Source organism: Phoca vitulina, unplaced genomic scaffold (genome assembly GCF_004348235.1).
Source record: "Phoca vitulina isolate PV1807 unplaced genomic scaffold, GSC_HSeal_1.0 scaffold75, whole genome shotgun sequence".
NCBI classification, from domain to species: domain Eukaryota; kingdom Metazoa; phylum Chordata; class Mammalia; order Carnivora; family Phocidae; genus Phoca; species Phoca vitulina.
Window position 1 is genome coordinate 6,382,475 of NW_022589778.1, and position 19,239 is coordinate 6,401,713.

The following is a 19,239-nucleotide window of genomic DNA, read 5'->3' on the forward strand; positions in this document are numbered from 1 at the left end:
AAGAAAGAAAGAAAGAAAGAAAGAAAGAAAGAAAGAAAGAAAGAAAGGAAGGAAGGAAGGAAGAAGAAAGAAAGGAATCTATAGACTAGAAGAGACACAAATTGGGGTGCCTGGCTGGCTCAGTCAGTAGAGCAAGTGACTCTGGATCTCACGGTTGTGAGTTTGAGCCCCACATTGGGTATACAGATTACTTAAAAATAAAATATTTAAAAAATAAATAAATAAAATATAAAAGAGACACAAGAGACTGGTATCAATATCAACAAATTTCAATGTGTTGACATTATTTTCACCCTTATTCAAATAAACAAATTAATAAAAATGATATGTGTAGAAATTGGGAAAGACTCCATTATAGACTGAATTGTGTCCCCCCAAAATTCATATGTTAAATCTTTGACCGTCAGTATCTCAGAATGTGACTGTATTTGAAGATAGGGCATGTAGAGAAGTGATTAAGTTAAAATGAGGCTGTTGGAGTGGGTCCTAATCCAATCTGACTAGTGTCCTTATGAGAAGAGGGAATTTGAACACACAAAAGAGATTACCAGGGACTTACATGCACACAGGATGAATATGAGAAGAAGCAGCAGGAATGTGACCATCTGCAAACCTAGGAGAGAGACCTCAGGAGAAACCAAGCTGAGAAAATAAATTTCTATTGTTTAAGACAACTAGTCTATAGTATTGTTTTATGGCAGCCTTGGAAAACTAATATAGATGCTAAAATGTCCACTGTTCAATTAAACTTAAATAAATATGGGAGGGGCGCCTGGGTGGCTCAGTTGGTTGAGCATCTGCCTTCAGCTCAGGTCGTGATCTTGGGATCCTGGGATCAAGCCCTCCCTGGGACTCCCTGCTGAACAGGGAGTCTGCTTCTCCCTCTCCCTCTGCCCCTCCCCCCTGCTGTGCACTCTCTCTCTCTCTCAAATAAATAAACAAAATCTTCTTTTAAAAAAAGGGAAGAAATAAATATGGGAATATAGAAAGAGATATACTATGAATCCTGAAGCATAAATCTCAACTGATGAAATGGAGAGAATCAAGTCTCCTGATGGGAGGTGGGTCATACAAATACAAATTGATTTGTATTCACACTTTGATAGTGAGTTCATATATAGTTTCACCAACTAGAATATGAACATTTTCACTGGAAATTTGCATTATTTGTAATATTGAAACCGATTCTACTCATTCCCTTCTTTTTTTTTTTTTTAAGATTTATTCGTTTGTTTGTCAGAGAGAGAGAAAGAGAGGGAGGGAGGGAGAGCACGAACAGAGGGAATGGCAGGCAGAGGGAGAAGCAGGCTCCCCGCTGAGCAAGGAGCCCGACATGGGGCTCAATCCCAGGACCCTGGAATAATGACCTGAGCCAAAGGCAGACACTTAACTGACTGAGCCACCCAGCCACCCCTCTACTCATTCCCTTCTATTTACCTCCAAAATTCTATGCCAATTTACCATTTACTTTCTCCCTTTTCTCACTTATAAATTATCCACCCTATTAAATGGCATAGCTGTGACAATTCTAAGTTTCAGCTGCCCGCTATGTTCCCATCCACTTCATCTCTTAAATGTGTTTAAAGCATTAACAATAGGTTGTGTTTCATCCTAGAGACAGCTGGGTTTCAGGGAGAGGTAAAATGTTTCATTATCTCACCCTATTGTCCAAGACAAATGTGCTATTGTATTACATGTGAAATGTCATCTTTGAAGTCTATTAAGGGTGTGCTGTGAGGTGAACCATCTGGAAAACACAATGTAGGCTGGAAAATAATTATAAGCCAGTTCATTGCACTTTTTTTTCCAGTGAAGCCTACCATGACAGCTGCTAAAAACACTATGTAGTGTTAGGGGTAGAGGCTCTGAAGACACACAGGTTAGACCCTACCTCCAACAATGCTTAACTAGTATGCAAGTTACTTAATTTCTTTGATCCTTTTGTCTTGTCTGTAAAATTGAGAAACTGATACATTTTGCATTGGAGTTTTATGAGAGTTAAATGAAATACTTGTAAATCACTTGGAACAGGGTAGACATTAAGTATATTTCTCCTCTCTTCTTTTAAATATAGAGACGATTTCATGTTCTTTACATAGAGAATATTAGATAATCCAGTAATATTTGGAAATCAGATTAAGCAGTCCGTTGTAAAGATGTTTTGTAAATTAGTCCATCGAGTTTCCATGTGATTCTTTGAATTTCAGGGGAGAAAAGGGGTTTGGAATATCAAGTGTGAAGCTTTCTCAGGAATTCTCAGTCTGGAGTGGGTTAGGACCACCTAGATGCGCTTCCTAGGAAGGCGCTGTCCGTGGTGCTAGTAATCGCGCGTACCGCTAGCAACATTTCCCCCGCCCAAAATTCTTTCCCAGTCAACTTACTGAGTGAAGCTCACATATCTGCCTCGTGGAAGATTCTCAGACATTCGGCTAATTGGCTTTTTCTCTATCTTACCACTCTTTGTCTATGTCCCCTTCAACTAAAAACAATTTTCTTCCATCTCCTTATCAACTCCAAATAGTTTTCATTTTTTCAGACACTTTGGCCATGCTTACCACTTAAGAAGGTGGCTCAAAAATTGGCTCATGCTATCTTTTTCTGACCTTTTTGTTAAGTTTCAGAGAAATCCAAAGCTCAAATCTAGAACACAGGAAATATTTTCTGATGCATTCTTTAGAGACTCTTCATCTGGTAACTCCTCTGCATCTCCATCTTGATTTAAGTTCCCCTCTTCTTACTCCCAAAATATCCTATAGATACATCCTCAGTAAAGTTATTGCATTAAATTGAAACTCTCTATTTATTAGTTTTGAGTGCCACCAGGGAGACTTTCTTAAAAGCTAGCACCCATATCTTACTCAATTGTGGACTCCTGGAATATAGGACATACTGAGCTAAATTTTGTTGAACTAATTTAATTACTGGATCCGTTAGAAGAAAGACCCCAACAACACTCCTTTAAAAGGCAACCTGCCTTTTTACATTTGGCTGTGCACTAAATTTCAGGGTAGCTAGGCTTTCTGTTGAAGATACTCTGGACTGAGTCCATTTGCCACCACATCCACCACTATCAGTCTGATGACTCAGCCCCTCAGAGTGACTGCCAAAGAAACAATGCCATCCATTTCAAAACTCTGGCTTCCCACTGTCTCTATTTCCTCTTCCTTCTCCCATTCTGCCTATACACCTGTAATCTCCAGTACACCATGGGTGGGGACTAGCTCCAAAGACTGGTCAAAAACAGCTCATCTATCCTTTTCAACCAGAAGTAGACTTCTATTCCTCTGGCCAGACCAAGAAATGGAGCCACCATCAACAAATAAAAGGACTTTTCTTTTTCAGATAAGAGTGGAGGTTCAAATAAGAGGGAAAGATAGAGAAATTAAGAAGCTGAAAACTAAGAAATGAGATGGGGTAAGATTATCAATGCTGCCTCCTCCCCTTCCCTATCCAGGTGGATTTCAACTCTGTCTCGGTCAGTAGATCTTCATCCCTAACCACCACTTCTATGGGCTCCCCTGTCTTTGAAGAACTCTTCCTTATTCTTCAATGGATTGGGGAGGGGGAGCCCAAGCTAAGGTATGCTAGAAGAAACACGTGAGGGGCGCCTGGGTGGCTCAGTCATTAAGCGTCTGCCTTTGCCTCAGGTCGAGATCCCAGGGTCCTGGGATCGAGCGCGCATTCAGGCTCCCTGCTCAGCGGGAAGCCTGTTTCTCTCTCTCCCACTCCCCCTGCTTGTGTTCCCTCTCTCGCTGTGTCTCTCTCTGTCAAATAAATCAATAAAATCTTTAAAATTTTTTTAAAAAAAGAAACATGTGAAACAAACTCCCATTTATGAGTAAGCAAGCAATTGCCCTTCCTTAGGCACTCTTCCTCTGCACTCTGAACCAAAATTAACTTGTAAATAAGAACTGTTCCGTGTTAGAAGAAGCTCAGTCTAATGTAGTTCCTCACCAAAGCTTTCAGAGAACAGATACATAACTTGTGGTTCTCTTCCTATTTTAATCGAACATCAGCTGCAATTTTTTAAATCTTTAAAGCAATACATATGTTAATTCAAACACCTAGGAAGATTGGGAAGAAAGGCAATTGGCCTTTAAATCTTCAGAAGAGGATTTAATGACAGGTTCAGCCTGTTTAATGACAGGCCCAGCACCACACCCCTGTTTTATTATGCTTCATTATTACTGCATAAATTTCCTTTATTACTCATGATAAATAAAAATCAAATACTCGCGAAGTGGGTTTAAATAGGTAAGAGTGCAAACAAAAATAATACTATTCAAATATCATGAAACTGGAATCTCAGATTCTTAAAATACATATTTATATTTTTTAAAAGTCTCACATGTACCAGGTTGCCATTGTCATTCCCAAACTAGGTTTGTTTTTTGGAGTTGTGTGTGTGTGTGTGTATCCATTATTTAAAGATGAAAAGAATAAAAAACACATTCAAAACAGGATTCTCAGGATTTTTCACTGTGACTGATTTTTGACTAATTCAACTAAGAAGACACACCCAAAAGAAAATTGCTAAGGTTGATGCAAGATGTGAAGCTAGTGAAGTTCAAGTACTCCCTGGGGATGAATTTAACCTGCATGACAGGTGCAAAAATGTCACTTTCAGAAATCTTAGGGGAGACGAAGTTATTTTGAATGCCTCTTAGCCAGTCGTTCAATTGCACAAGGAACGACTAACGTCTCCAGAGTGAAACCAGCTGGCACAGGGGCTGAAGGAATAGAAATCCTCTGCTCCGCCTGCTGGAGGGAGGGGATTAGGAGCTGACTGCATTAATTCAACTTTTCCAAAACCTTAGCTAAGGCCTTGCAGGACACTGGGCCAGCAGGACAGCAAGCTCCGCACGCCCGGTGTCTGGCGCATGCGTCCCAGCACAGTCCGGGCTGGCTTCCCCCTCGCCCGCCCCTACCTCGTCGGCTGTAACGTCATCTGCGGGCCAGGCCTCCTGGCCAGCGGAGTGGGAAGTGCCCGCGCCGGCCGGCCGGACAGAGGGCGGAGCCTAAGGGGGTGGGGAATGCCCTGCCCGGCCGCCCAGCGTGAAACGGATTCATTCCCAGCCGGCTCTCCATCTAGCCGGAGCGAGGCTTCGCAGTGAGAACGCTGCGACGCGCCCGCGCTCGGCGGCCGGAGGCGCCCTGCGCTCGGCTGCGGCCACGCGAGGCGCTTCTTCCCGGGAGTGAGCCGGGAAAAGCCCGGTTTAACCACGAGTGGCACGGCATTGCAAGGACCTCCAAGGCGACAGAAGGACGGCGAAAGAGGGCTGAAGCTGACCTGAACTTTCCCACGGAGGGGAGACGGCGCCTAGGCGAGGTGGGGAACAAGGGAGTGTGGCGACGCTCACGGCCAGCGGTGGATTATCCCGGTCAGTCTGCGTCTGCGGCCTGCGAAATGCGCGAGGAGGACAAGGGCATGCTCGGTGGTGGTGGCGACGACGCGGGCCTGGCCAACGCCTCGGCGCAGGGGCAAGTGGAGACCGTGCGGCAGCTCCTGGAAACCGGTGCGGATCCCAACGGAGTCAACCGCTTCGGGAGGCGGCCGATCCAGGTAGCTGGGGCCCTGGGGCCTCGCCGGCAGGGGGCGCATGAACAAAGGGGAGCGGCCTCCGTGGGACGCGGCTGGGACCGAGATCTTCACCAACGTACCTGTGTCTCTCTTCCTTGAGGTGTGGAGCCCAGGTGTAAAGCAGGTTCTCCCCCACCAAGGATCCTAAAGAAAGGGATTGAAAAAAACCACTACTTCAGTTTGGTTTTCTTTTTAGTAGTGGAAAAAATGTCAATATTCCCTCTCCCGTCTTGTGATCACAGATGCAAGGGATAAATTCAATTGGGGGGAGAAGGAGGGTTATTTGGGGAGGAAAATTTTTGTCTGTCTTTCAATAAATATCGATCAACTTTCATTGATAGAGATAATTAAATGACAAAATTACACAATCTGGATTAGATTTGAGGAATCATGCAGAATCATAGTGCATGAAAAAAATTACCGTGCACTTCTAGGCTGCAATATGAAATTCTCTTATTCTTTTCTCATAGAGGCAAACTGAATACAAAGAGATAAGCCAGGATTCCTTGACCACAGAACTTAATTCCTTTTATGTTATCAGTGTCTCTTGAGTGTTACATAAGAAAAAATATGCTTCCATAGATTTTTGTTTAATTATACAGTGATTAGATTACAAAAGCATGCTTGCAGCAATTTTTAGGTCCTTTTTAAATGGCAGAGGGTCTACATAAATAATTCCCCTCTTCATTGTTAAAATCCTTTATTCAGTATGTTTATGAATCCCTTTAATTAGTACTGATTTTTTTTAATTCCTTTAAAATCCAAGGTAATGTTTTGTGCTTTATTGTTGACTATAATGGTTAGTATTCATTTCAGTGTCACGTTCTAGAACCAAGCTGTTATTAAGGAATCTTATTAATTGTGTAGATTTTTAAAGAAATATATGTTCATTCCTTTTGCATTCTTAGAAAAGTGTTACAAGAAGTGAGGGATAGCTTGGGGTGCCTGGGTGGCTCAGTCGATTAAGCATCTGCCTTCCCCTGGGGTCATGATCTTAGGGTCCTGAGATCAAGCCCTGCCTCCAGCTCCCTGCTCAGCGGGGAGTCTGCTTCTTCCTCTCCCTCTGCCTCTCCTGCCTCCCCTGCTTGTGTGTGTGCACGCACCATGCGTGCGCTCTCAAATAAGGGGATAAAATCTTTAAAAAAAGAAAAAGAAATGAGGGATAGTTTAAAGCAGCAAAAATATTGTAGTTATTAAAGACTTCAAATGATATCAATAATTTTAAAAGAGATTTTAATTGTAGTTTTAATTCATCATTTTCGGAGATACTAAGAACCACTTTTTTTTTCCCTCTATATATGAAATATCTGACATACATCACTAGTGGAAATGATAACATATCATGGTTTTTAAGGGAGGAAATGGATGTTTCGAATATTCATGAAACAAAAAGTACTGTCTTTCAATTACATGGTACATTTTAAAATACATAAACTCACAAGAATAAAGAACTCCGTTTTGGATATTTAGTTATCAAAAACTGTTTTATTGTTAAAATAAGAAAGTAAATGCTTGTATAATGTACATATACACAAGTGGACACTACAGGCTTACAGCTCCAAAACATCTTTTTTCTAAATTATGCATTGCTCTGATTTGACTAACATCCGAGCTCTTTTTTACATAGCAAATTATTTACTATCTAACATTATAAAATCCTGTTACATTATAAAATCCTGTACAATGTAAATATAGTGTTTATGTTACATTAAATATATTACCCTTTAAATTTTATCCCTTACCGGGCGCCTGGGTGGCTCAGTTGGTTAAGCGACTGCCTTCGGCTCAGGTCATGATCCTGGAGTCCCAGGATCGAGTCCCGCATCGGGCTCCCTGCTCGGCAGGGAGTCTGCTTCTCCCTCTGACCCTCCCCCCTCTCATGTGCTTGCTCTCTCTCATTCTCTCTCTCTCAAATAAATAAATAAAAAATCTTAATAAAAAAAAATAAATAAATAAATTTTATCCCTTACCTATAATGTAAACTTAAAATATTAAAAATGGTAAATCACTTGTTAAAAAAATAACTTGTTTTCATCATCTTATAAGGCTAGATGTGACATTACTTTTTCCCCTCTATCTCCAATTTTGGCTCAAACTGTCAGACTATATTCAGTTCATGAGCGCAAACATATATGACAATGAAATGTAAAAGCCTCCCACAGGGGATATAAGAGGAAAACTAAACAACTTAAAACATTATTTCTGGGGCGCCTGGGTGGCTCAATCATTAAGCATCCGCCTTCAGCTCAGGTCATGGTCCCGGAGTTCTGGGATTGAGCTCCAAATCGGGCTCCCTGCTCCGCAGGAAGCCTGCTTCTCCCTCTCCCACTCCCCCTGCTTTTGTTCCCTCTCTGGCTGTCTCTCTCTGTCAAATAAATAAACTCTTTAAAAAATAAAAAATAAAACATTATTTGTCCTCTAAAGCATTTCTCTCTTAAAAATATCAGCTGACTGCCTAGTAAATATTTTTAGATCCGGATTATGGCTGAGGTGGGAGAGGCATCAAGGGAAATAATCTAAGACTTTAAAAGCTTTTCGACGTAACTCTGCCCATAAATCATTTAACAAAATAGATTCCCATGTTCCAACAGAAATCAAAATTTTCTTTTTCGCACAACGACTATTAGAGCTTTATTATCAGCTCTTTCTTGTCTCCGCATGTTTGGAGAATAAAATGCAACCCAATTAGGACTGAGTAGAGTTATAACAGGGGAGAGGGGGGAGGGTGTTGGGATTGCATCAGCAAACGAAGCATAACCAGACTCCTGAGACTTGTAAGCTCCCCTGCGTTAGGTGGATACTTCATGAATAGGTATTTCTTTGAAACGGTTCTACCTGTCCCGGCCCAGGCCTGCATCTTGCTGCCCTGACCACCGCCGCCCTGACCACTCTGCTCTCTCCGGCAGGTCATGATGATGGGCAGCACCCGCGTGGCCGAGCTGCTGCTGTGCCACGGCGCGGAGCCCAACTGCGCCGACCCTACCACCCTCACCCGACCTGTGCACGACGCGGCCCGGGAGGGCTTCCTGGACACGCTCGTGCTGCTGCACCGAGCCGGCGCGCGGCTGGACGTGCGCGATGCCTGGGGCCGCCTGCCCGTGGACCTGGCTGAGGAGCGGGGCCACCGCGCTGTCGCCGGGTACCTGCGCGCAGCTGCAGGAGACTGATGGCAGGTACCCCCAGCCGCCCACAACGACACGTCTTTTCTCCCCTGTTCCCCAGCCCCAACTTAGTTCAAGGGAGGCTACAAATGTGGAGCGGCGGAAAGCCTGAAAGCCTTCCAGGAGACTTGACTCACCGTGGGGGAGGAGAAGCGGACCATGAATGAATACATTTTTTTTTCTTTCTTCTTTTCCCCTGGATCCCGCCCTCACACTCACAGTGCAGCCAAACGCAGAGGTGGTGCAAATGGATTTCCAGAGAGATTTAGGAGCTGAACGTGAAGCTCCCGGGTGTCGTTTACTTTTCAGGGTTTTCTGGCAAAAAGCGGCCTATAAAGTCCCTAACGACCCCAGGTGTCTGCCAAACTTCACTGGAAAGACGCTGGCGGCACAGTGGGAGGCGGCGATGGTTGGCATTCGAGCAGGAGGCAGATGGCACGTTTGCCCTCTGACCTTGAAGGAGCATATCGGCAGCCCCTACGCTGGGTTTGAGGCGCCGGGGGCTAGAAGGAAACCTCTGAAGACTGAGGAGACGACAACGATGCCAAAGACGAGTTCGACAGTAGAGGGCATCAGCAGGTGCCCAAGGCTTTATAGGCTGTGTGTTGCCACCCAAGTCACCTGCGAAGCCCTGGGGACTTGCGCCCAGTTCCACCAGATAGTGACGGGAAAGGAGGATGCGAGAGCCACCTTGAATTTGCCCACAGGTTCTACGATCCCTGGGTCAAGACGACACAGAACAGCTCCCGGAGAGGGGCAGGTGCTTGCTGTTTGTTATTCAGTCGAGGGGAGATTCTTGGGGAGTTCCAGAAGTCAGCGCGCAGGATGACGTGGTGGATTGTAGGGAGAGCAACTGTCGCGATTAACTGTAAGGACTTGCTTCATCTATATACGATAGGATAAAGAACCCCCCCCCCCCGCAGATGAAAAGATTTTGTGATATTTTGTACTTTGAGTTGTTCTTCAGTAACACTCTTACTGGGGAGGCTTTAAATAACAAAGTAACTCGTGCTCCTCGGTGAGGAAGAAATACAGCTTTTAAATGAAGCTCTGTCACAGTGCTAAAGCTTAGACCCATTCATCCTTAACCTATTTATTTCTTTGTTAAATTTTCTGACCGTTTCCTTTACTAGAGTGTCTCAGGGGGTCAAACTATGAAATATTCCAAATATCTTTTAGAAAACTGATGTACTTGCCCAGTAAATTATTTTGGGGTATTTCCCAAAGGGTTACTGAAAGAGTAAATTGAGTATAAAACTGTTTAAAATATATGATGATGGCTCGTGGAATGTCTTCATATCTGCTGAGCAAACTAAAGGTGTACTGCTTTGGGATTTAATGTCCAGTGTTGCTTGATTCCTTACAGCATTGGAACAACTGATACTTCAATGCTTTAATAAAGAAAAAACAATAGATTGGACTCAAAGATGTGGATATTTTGGTTTAAAAATGTATGATCATGGATTTACCACTAACTCCTGAGAAATGTTAAAGACTCAAAGAGGTTCACTTCTCTCACTCTTTATAATAATTATTGATAAATGATACCGACAACAATTTATAAAAAAAAAAACTGCTACACATACTAGGAAAAGATTTATGGGGTGTGTGTGAGAAAGAGAGTGAGAGAAACAGAAAAAAAAACTAATTTGAGAGACCAAAAGAAGGGGTTTCTTTAAATTGAATAAAAAAATCTTTACTTCCCCATCAATTCCTTATACCCAAATGAATACATTACTGGGGAAAGTTAGTTGAGAATCAGAGCATTTCTTATTGGAAAAAATATGTAAGCACTTATTGACACATAACTTGTGTCAGGCATACATTAAAATATATTCATTTAATACGTAAACTGGAGAGATAGGTATCATTTCCCAGATGAGAACAAGATAGAGAAATATTAGTTGATTATTTTTTATAAGAGGGTATAATTCTTCCAATGTTCAAGACACAGTTCAAGATTCTACCAGAAGAAGAGCAAGTAAAATCGGTGATCTGGAAAAATGATAGAAGTCATCTGAAGAAGCACTTCTGTGGACTGCCTTATGTAGAAAATGCAAAAGTCAGTGTCACTTAAAATAGAAGAGGTCTGGGGCGCCTGACTGGCTCAGTTGGTAGATAGAGCATCTGACTCTTGATCTTGGGGTCATGAGTTCAAGCCCCACATTGGGTGCAGAGATTAAAGAAATAAATAAAAATTTAAAAATAAAATAAAAGAGATCTGCTTTCATGTATATGTTAGCAGCTAATTACAACCTAATTCTGACATCCTAAGTTTTCTTTTTTCTTTTAAGATTTTATTTATTTATTTGACAGAGACGTAGCGAGAGAGGGATCACAAGCAGGGGGAGTGGGAGAGGGAGAAGCAGGCTTCCCGCTGAGCAGGGAGCCCGACGTGGGGCTTGATCCCAGGACCCTGGGATCATGACCCGAGCCGAAGGCAGACGCTTAATGACTGAGCCACCCAGGTGCCCCTGACATCCTAAGTTTTTATTATTAACAACCTATTGAGTCATTCTGTGAAAACTTGAATAATTTGGGGCTTGGTATAATTTCACAGTGTTCAGTTAACTAAGCTACAAATAGATATGAACATAGAGATGATAGATGATAGAACATATGTAAGAAAATAAGAAAATACAATTTTAAGTTTAAAAATTATTTGAAGGAGCAACAATAGTTGTGTCACAATACTTTCCATGATCTTCTCCTGTCCTATTTATAATGCCAGGGAAGGAAAGGAAAGGAAGGAAGGAAAGAGGGAAGGAAGGAAAGAGAAGTTAGGACCTGATTGGAAAAATGGAAGACCTGGGTCCCAGTACTGGTTCTCCAACTACATGACCTGAGTCCTGTGACTTTGATTAGCCTCATTTCCCTCATCTATAAAAGGTGGGAATTAGACTAGATAACTCCAAAGCTCCCTACCATCACTAAAGCTTTACCCCTTTATGAATTTGTGGCATATATGAATGTAGTGGGGTCTTACATTTTATTAGTAATAATTGTGCCATACTAAGAGTCAAGGAAAGATACATAGAAGAATAGAGAGGAAAGACATATTTTAAAATTCTGGAGCCTTGGGAGGGAAAAAAATCTTTATTAAGCACCACCTCCACCAGTTAGTTGAAAAATTACAGACAAATTTGCGAGACAAATTTGCGAGAACTAGGAGCAGAAAAGATGCTTTCCAAATTAATAGTTTAAATGTTCAGGTCTTTTTCATTTTGTTTTACCTCATTTTCCCTGTTGCTTTTTGCATTTCTCTTAATGCCACTCAAAGCCACTAGAGGAATTAGTTTCTTAAAGTGAGATAAGCAAGTAGACCAAATAGATTTATAAAGTAACGCTGAAATAGGCATTGCAAACTAATGTAAGTGTTCTGAAAGAAAAAGTCGTTTTAAAATGAGCATATAACAAGGGATTCTGACCTAGAATGGGTTGGTTTAGGAGTTAGAACCAAGAGAAAAGGTTGGGCTGGGGCACCTAGCTGGCTCAGTTGGTAGAGCATGTGATTCTTGATTTGAGTCTTGATCTTGGGGTGGTGAGTTCAAGCCCCACGCTGGGTTGTAGAGCTTACTTAAAAAGAGGGAGGGAGGGAGAGAGAGAGACAGAGAGAGAGAGAGAAGGTTGGGGATATCAGAAAGAACAAAGTGCGAAGGTGAGAAAATGCTAAAATATATAGTCATTCAAAGGTAAGTAACTCGGTAAACAGCAGTCATGGATCTTACAGACCCATTTCTAGGGGTCTGTACTTTCTGGTTTGTTTCTATTGGATTCCTTGAAACTTTAGGTCCTTAAATTTTGCCTGGGGGATAGTAGAAACCAGCTGGTTAGGGAAGACTTCTGTATCACCTAAATGTGTACCTGTCGCTATTCAGGAGGGCAGAGAAGGAGATGAAAGCAACAAAAGGAATACAAGGAGGAACAGCTTGGTGGTGTTTTGTGCAAGGTCAGTAATTCAACAGAATTAATCAAATCAAATCAAAACAAACTTATATGGTCTACATACTGATGGGATTTGCGAAATGTTCCCAGGCCTAAAATAATCAGAATCTGCTCATTCCCTACTGCCTTGGTTTTCTATAAAACTTTTCTCAAGTTCAGCTACGACAAATAGGATGGCTCCTTTCTTGCCTCTTGACTCCCCCACTCAGAAGATTTTAATATCATTCCTTGCATAAGGAAAAGAATTACTTTACTTTTAGAAATGGTAACTTTTGGGGCGCCTGGGTGGCTCAGTTGGTTAAGCGACTGCCTTCGGCTCAGGTCATGATCCTGGAGTCCCTGGATCGAGTCCCTGGATCGAGTCCCGCATCGGGCTCCCTGCTCGGCAGGGAGTCTGCTTCTCCCTCTGACCTTCCCCCCTCTCATGTGCTTGCTCTCTCTCATTCTCTCTCTCTCAAATAAATAAAAAAAATTTTTTAAAAAAAAAAAAAAAAAAAAAGAAATGGTAACTTTTGTAAGTCATTTATATTTATCATTTATATTTAATTATATAACTATAATATGTATAATGTATAATATATAATTATAAATATATACAAATTTAAGTATATATATTTACTAAATTTTTAAGTTTTAATTAAATTTTAATTTAATTTAAATATTTAAATTTTATATATTTATATATTTATAATTTCTTTATTAATTTTGCCACAAATTTGCTTTGAAACAAGTGCTACTAGTGAAATAATATGTAACTAGCATGGATTACATACCAAGCACACTAATATAAATCAGCATGTACATCAAAACTGAGAATCCAACTCTGATTCACTAATTTGAAGTCTGAAAGATTTTGCCGGGGTGGGGGAAAAACCCTGAGAGATATGTGAAGGTGACATGCTCACTCACAGCCATCTACATTATAGTGGAAGTTTACAAAGGAACCCCAAACACCTGTTAATCCCTTTCCCACTCAGAAGCCCCAAGCATTAGAGTTCCAATACCTGTGTGGGTCTGAGTTGCTGGGTTCTACCACCTCTCCTAGGGCACAGGAGAAACATCTGTAGTCCCCTGTATCTCCTCCCAACATGCCACCTAGAGTTTTAAACACTAACCTTCCCTGAAATAGTTGGTCGTCTTCTACTACTCTCTAATTTCTGGACTGCCTTTGATAGAGTTATCACATACAAATCTATCTAGGATTGCAGGAGCCTTTTGATCTGCTTAAATATCACCATAAACAAACAAACAAAAAATGTAATGTCATCCTCTCTCTAGAGAAAAATTAAATGACATTTCATTTTACATTCAGGTATTTATTATATCTTTAAAAAGATAGTGCTGTCCCCGCCAGTCATTGGAGACCAACAGATAGGGACATGGTTCTCAATCTTGGCTCCACATTAGAATCACCTACAGAGAGAGATGTTCTAAAATTTAGATTTACTGACCATCAGGTCTACAGAATTAGCATCTCTACATTTGAGATGTCTGTGGTGGTTACTTTAAAATTTTTGTTCACGGTAAACTTTCAAGCAGTACAAAAAATAAACAAAATTAAGTAAAAATCTCCTAAAACCTCACTACCCCTCCCCATTCTCACTACCCAGAGGTAACCACTATTTTTAAATTTTTTTAATTAACCTTCCAGAAATATAGGTACATATAATTGTAAACACCTCTCCCACAGTACACATATTTGGAAAACATAAATGGGATCATACTATCCCACAACTATTTGTTTTCTTTGATTAGTAATAGATCTTAGACAACTTCCATTAGCAGGACAGATAGATGCACTTCATTTTTTTATGGCTGTATAATTTTATATTTTATGGATGAAACCCAGTTTAAAAAAGAAATCTATTGGCAAACACATAAATTATCTCCTTTTTCCTTTCTTGCTTTTTTTTTGCTACTATATATGATGCTATAAAGAATCTTTTTTGCATTCTTACATGAACTATCTGCAGAAATTTATAGGAGGGAAACTTCAAGGGTTAAGAATATCTCTCTCTCTCAAAAAAAAAGAATATATCTCTCTCTCACACACCCATGCACACAAAGTGTGTGTGCATATGTGTGTCTCTGTGTAAAATCTTTCCAAACTTATATGTGCATGTGTATATATGTGTGTCTGTATATCTTCAATATTACATATGAGTGTGTGTATATATGCACATAAATAGATATATACTTTTCATACTGGTATGAGTTATTGAGTGGAAATGCTGAGTTAAAGGGACATGTATCTTTATATATGTGTATAAACATATATCTGTATATATAAAAATACAAATATCATAAACACAAATACATGCATGCATGCATAGCATATATCTCTTTCCATACATATATATACACAGTACATATATGGTATATATATTTCCATGCATATATTTATGTATGTGTATCTTTGCATACTTATATGAGCTATAGGAGAGGAATTGCTAAGTCAAAGGGACACGTATGCATGTTCAATTTTTATAAATAGTCTAAAGTTGCCTTCCAAAACAATCACACCAAGCTACAATAGTGTGTGTGATTGTTTCCTGACGACTTTACCAACATTATCGCTCCTTTTTAAATTTTTGCCACACCCATAGATATGTCATGGTTTCTGTTACCTTTCTTTACTAATGAGTAAAACTGAGTATCTTTTCATATATTTTTCTGACCATTTGTATATGCTCTACTATAAGCTACCCATTGTATTCTTTGCTCATATTTCTATTGGTTTACCTTTTTGTTCATATATGTATTTATATATTTTAAAAGTTAATCTTTTGTCATATGTTCAAATGATAGTTTTAAAATCTTGCTTATGGTGACTTTTGTCTTATACCTTGGGGTTTTCAGCTTGAACATGTGCAGTATTATGGAAGTTTCTCATGGAATTCTGATCATCAAGAGTTACCTGAGAGAAGAAACTAATATCCTGGACATTATGGGAGTGGGGGGGGCAGTGGCACAAAGCAAGTAAAATATCCTCTTCTATCTCTGCCTGTGGGATGAATTTGCTGATCCAAAATAGAAAATAATTTTCCTCCATTAAAAAACTAAGAGCTACTTTGGCTGTGAACATAACTGCTCTTAAAAATATATATATATATATTTTGGGGGGCGCCTGGGTGGCTCAGTCATTACACGTCTGCCTTTGGCTCAGGTCATGATCCCAGGGTCCTGGGATCGAGCCCCACATCGGGCTCCCTGCTCAGCGGGAAGCCTGCTTCTCCCTCTCCTGCTCCCCCTGCTTGTGTTCCCTCTCTCGCTGTGTCTCTCTCTGTCAAATAAATAAATAACATCTTTAAAAAAAAAAATCTAAGAGAGATCTATGCCTTAAACTTATGAGTAAAAAAAAAAAACTAAGAGAGATCTACGAGATCAGTTTTTTAGGCCAAAGGAAAAGAGCAAAGAAAAGAAATCACATTCAGTGATTCTCTATTTGCACAAATGACCCACTGATAGCTCACTCCCTATTGACTCCAGCCTTTAGTACAACAGAAAGAGCACAAGGCTTATAGTCCAAAAACCTTCTTGATGATTCCAGCCCTAGCACTTGCTGGCCATAGACTGTCCAAGATTTGAGCCCCTGTGGCTTCAGTTTTCTCACCCGTAAAATAGAAGCAGTAATCCCAAATTCAAAGGGCCACTGTACGATACAATAAGTAATACAAGTAAAAGGGTGTACACATACTAATGCTCAGGCCTTGGGCCTACATTTTTTGAAGAGCACACAGCCAAAAGTCATTTGGAATTCCAAAAGTCTTTGTAATGCCACAAATTGGTTGTTTTGCTAAAGATTCATCTACATAATTGTATTTTGCTTACTCTACTATTAAAATTGCATAGAATTCCCCTGCATGCCACAACTTACAAAACACAGGTACTGGGCAGCAGGGGAAAACCAAGATGGGATTTAAGTTTAAATTTTAAAACTTATATTCATTGAACACAGAGCTTATTGTATAATGAATGACCTTACTTAATGCTCTTACTCAAATGGCATTCCTCTGAAGTGGGCAACTTCCCTTATCCCCAGAACAAGTCTGGGTGAAGATGAAAGGGCTACAGGTTAAGTTATATGGGCCCAATCAATACAGACAGATTCCTGAATTTAAACTTGTCTGGAAAACTGAGGCTCAGCAGACCCTAGACATAATGGGATAATATGATATTTAATATTAGGTGTCACCTTGGCTAGGTTACAGTACCAGCTGTTTTGTCAAATACCAGTCAAGATGTTGCTGGGAAGGTACTTTTAAGTATAATTAACATTTAAATCCATAGACTTTGAATAAAGCAGATTACCCTCCATAATGTGTGCAGAACTCACCAAGGCCTTAAGTGAAAAGACAGTTTTTCCAAAGAAGCAATTCTTTCTCCAGGCTGCTTGACTCAAAACTGCAGCATCAGCTCCTCCCTGGGTCTCCAGCCTCAACTATCTGTCTTGCAGATTTCAGACTTGCCAGCCCCTATAATCAGATAAGCTAGTTCCTTAGAATAAATCATACACACAGGCACATGCACACCCATCCTATTGGTTCTGTTTCTCTGGAAACAGAATTTCTCTAGAAATTTTATATAAAAATTTTCCAATTTTTCTCTGGAAACTAATAATTTCAGGAGATGTGCAACACACGTCTTCTTCCATGGTTTAGTGCCACAGCTAATCGCCTGCCTGGAAACCCTCACTCTTCCACTTCTCCAGGTTCCTTCAATAATACCATGCTGGAATCCGGCAGCTCCCTTTTTCCTCCAGGATGCTTTCTCTGAACTACCCACCCTCTAAAGTGCCCCTCCTCTGGGCCATAAAATGAAATCCCCTCATTCTAATTGTATATTTTTACTAATGATATACACTATGAAGGTTTTTTTGGAGGACGGGGGGGGGGAGAGGGTCATTGGTGTAGTGCAAGAGAGCAGGATCTGCCTCCCATGGAGTTTACAGACTACTGTAAGAGACAAACCACAAACAAGTAAACAATTACATAGGATAATTTGTTCGCTAAATGCTATACAAAAAGGGGAAAAAAAAAAAACCCACCATGGTGATAAGATGGGGCCTGAGAGAGGGAGAGTCTCTGAGCAGGGAAACTTGAGATCTTAAGGAGAAAGAGCTAGCCTATGAAGACCGAGAAAGGGGATTCCCTCTGGACGGAGGGGTGACAAGTTTCTCATGGAATTCTGATCATCAAGAGTTACCTGAGAGAAGAAACTAATATCCTGGACATTATGGGAGTGGGGGGGGGGGCAGTGGCACAAAGCCCCAGCAGGGAACACGGTGTTCGGGAAATTCTGAGCGGATCCCACAGGAGAGGGGAGAGGCGCGTTTGTGAAGATCTAGATATTTAGAGTAGCTATTTAAGACTGGTACCTAAGTCTCACTTCATGCAACCGGCCTGGTCGGCGGCTAAGTCGTGCGATGAGGGGAGGGATGGAGAACGGGCAGAAGCCTGCCGCCAGCCCTGGCCTCTCCGTAGTGTACGGTGGCTTGGGCAACGCAAACCTCACTGTCTCCACGTACCGCGGAGCTTAGCACCTGATGTATAAGGCCCCGTCGGCTCTCATGCTGAGGGTCCTCTTCTGCCGCTAAACCACCAGGCCCGGGCACAAGTAGAAGCCACAGCGCGGCGGGCCACCTTTAAGGTTCCGCGAAGGCTGGGCCTAGCTAGTCCCACATCCTCTGCCTCACGCCCGGCCGGCCAGGCCGCGCCTGCAGCGGGCGAGGCTCTGGATCGATCGCGACTGACTGCAGGCGGGGGAGGCCGGGGCACCGAGTCAGCGCCACCCGCCGGAAAGCGGCGTCCTGGGCTCGACTCCCCGCCTCCGTGGAGCCAGCGAGCCCGCGTCCGAGCTCCATCCAGCCCCGCAGCCGGGGACCTGCCAGGCTGCGCTCTGGGAACTGAGCTCCTTGTCCTCAGGCCGCCTCTGTATCCTCGACTCACCCCTCCTTTATGCTGCTGCTTCCTTTCCTTCCCCCGCTTTTCCTGTGCTGAGTGGACCACGGCGGGGAAGGGGGAGGAGGAGGGAGGATGGCCGAGCAATAAAGAATCAGTGGTGTGGAAGAGAAGAGGGGCAGGAGGAGGAAGGGAGGAGCGGGGAGAGCGACCACGCGGAGGAGTCCGGCAGCGAAAGCGAAGGGTGCCGGAGCGCCGGCAGGGTGGAGGAGGAGGAGGGCTGCCGGCCGGGCATCAGGCTGCCGCAGGGAAACCGGGAAAAGCGGGGAGCAGCCCATGGGGGAGGGGAGTGCCGCGGGCGGAGGAAAGAGGAAGAAGCGTTCAGATGTTGCGCTGCGTCTCGGAGGTTAAAACCGAAAATAAAAACTGCCCGGCTTCTCCGCCCAGCCCCGCGCCCTCGGCGACGCGGGCAGCAGAGGGTGGAAGAGGTGCCCCCGACCCAGCAGGGACCCCGGGGTTGGGGTTCGGCTCCACCTACCTGGTGGGGCGGCCAGCCCGCCGCTGCGGCGGCGCCAGCGCCACTCAGTGTCCAGATGTCGCGTCGGCTGCAGGCAGCGGTTTCCTTTAATTTCGCTCGTTTCCCAAATCTAGA

At 42.4% G+C, this 19,239-nt stretch overlaps 1 protein-coding gene across 1 annotated transcript; it reads left to right on the plus strand.

Annotated features, from left to right (window-relative positions):
• The first annotated feature begins 5,384 nt into the window (after positions 1-5,384).
• LOC116625220 (cyclin-dependent kinase 4 inhibitor B) lies at positions 5,385-8,827 on the plus strand. Its single transcript, XM_032393623.1, has 2 exons — positions 5,385-5,563; positions 8,488-8,827. Exons 1-2 carry the CDS (start codon positions 5,408-5,410, stop codon positions 8,746-8,748), a joined length of 417 nt encoding a protein of 138 aa, XP_032249514.1. The 5' UTR covers positions 5,385-5,407; the 3' UTR covers positions 8,749-8,827.
• Positions 8,828-19,239: the final 10,412 nt, after the last annotated feature.

Coding starts and splice junctions, on each gene's coding strand:
- LOC116625220 (XM_032393623.1), top strand. CDS start 5,408: ATGCGCGAGGAGGACAAGGGCATGCTCGGTGGTGGTGGCGACGACGCG. Junction 5,564..8,487: donor TCGGGAGGCGGCCGATCCAG/GTAGCTGGGGCC, acceptor TCTCTCCGGCAG/GTCATGATGATGGGCAGCAC.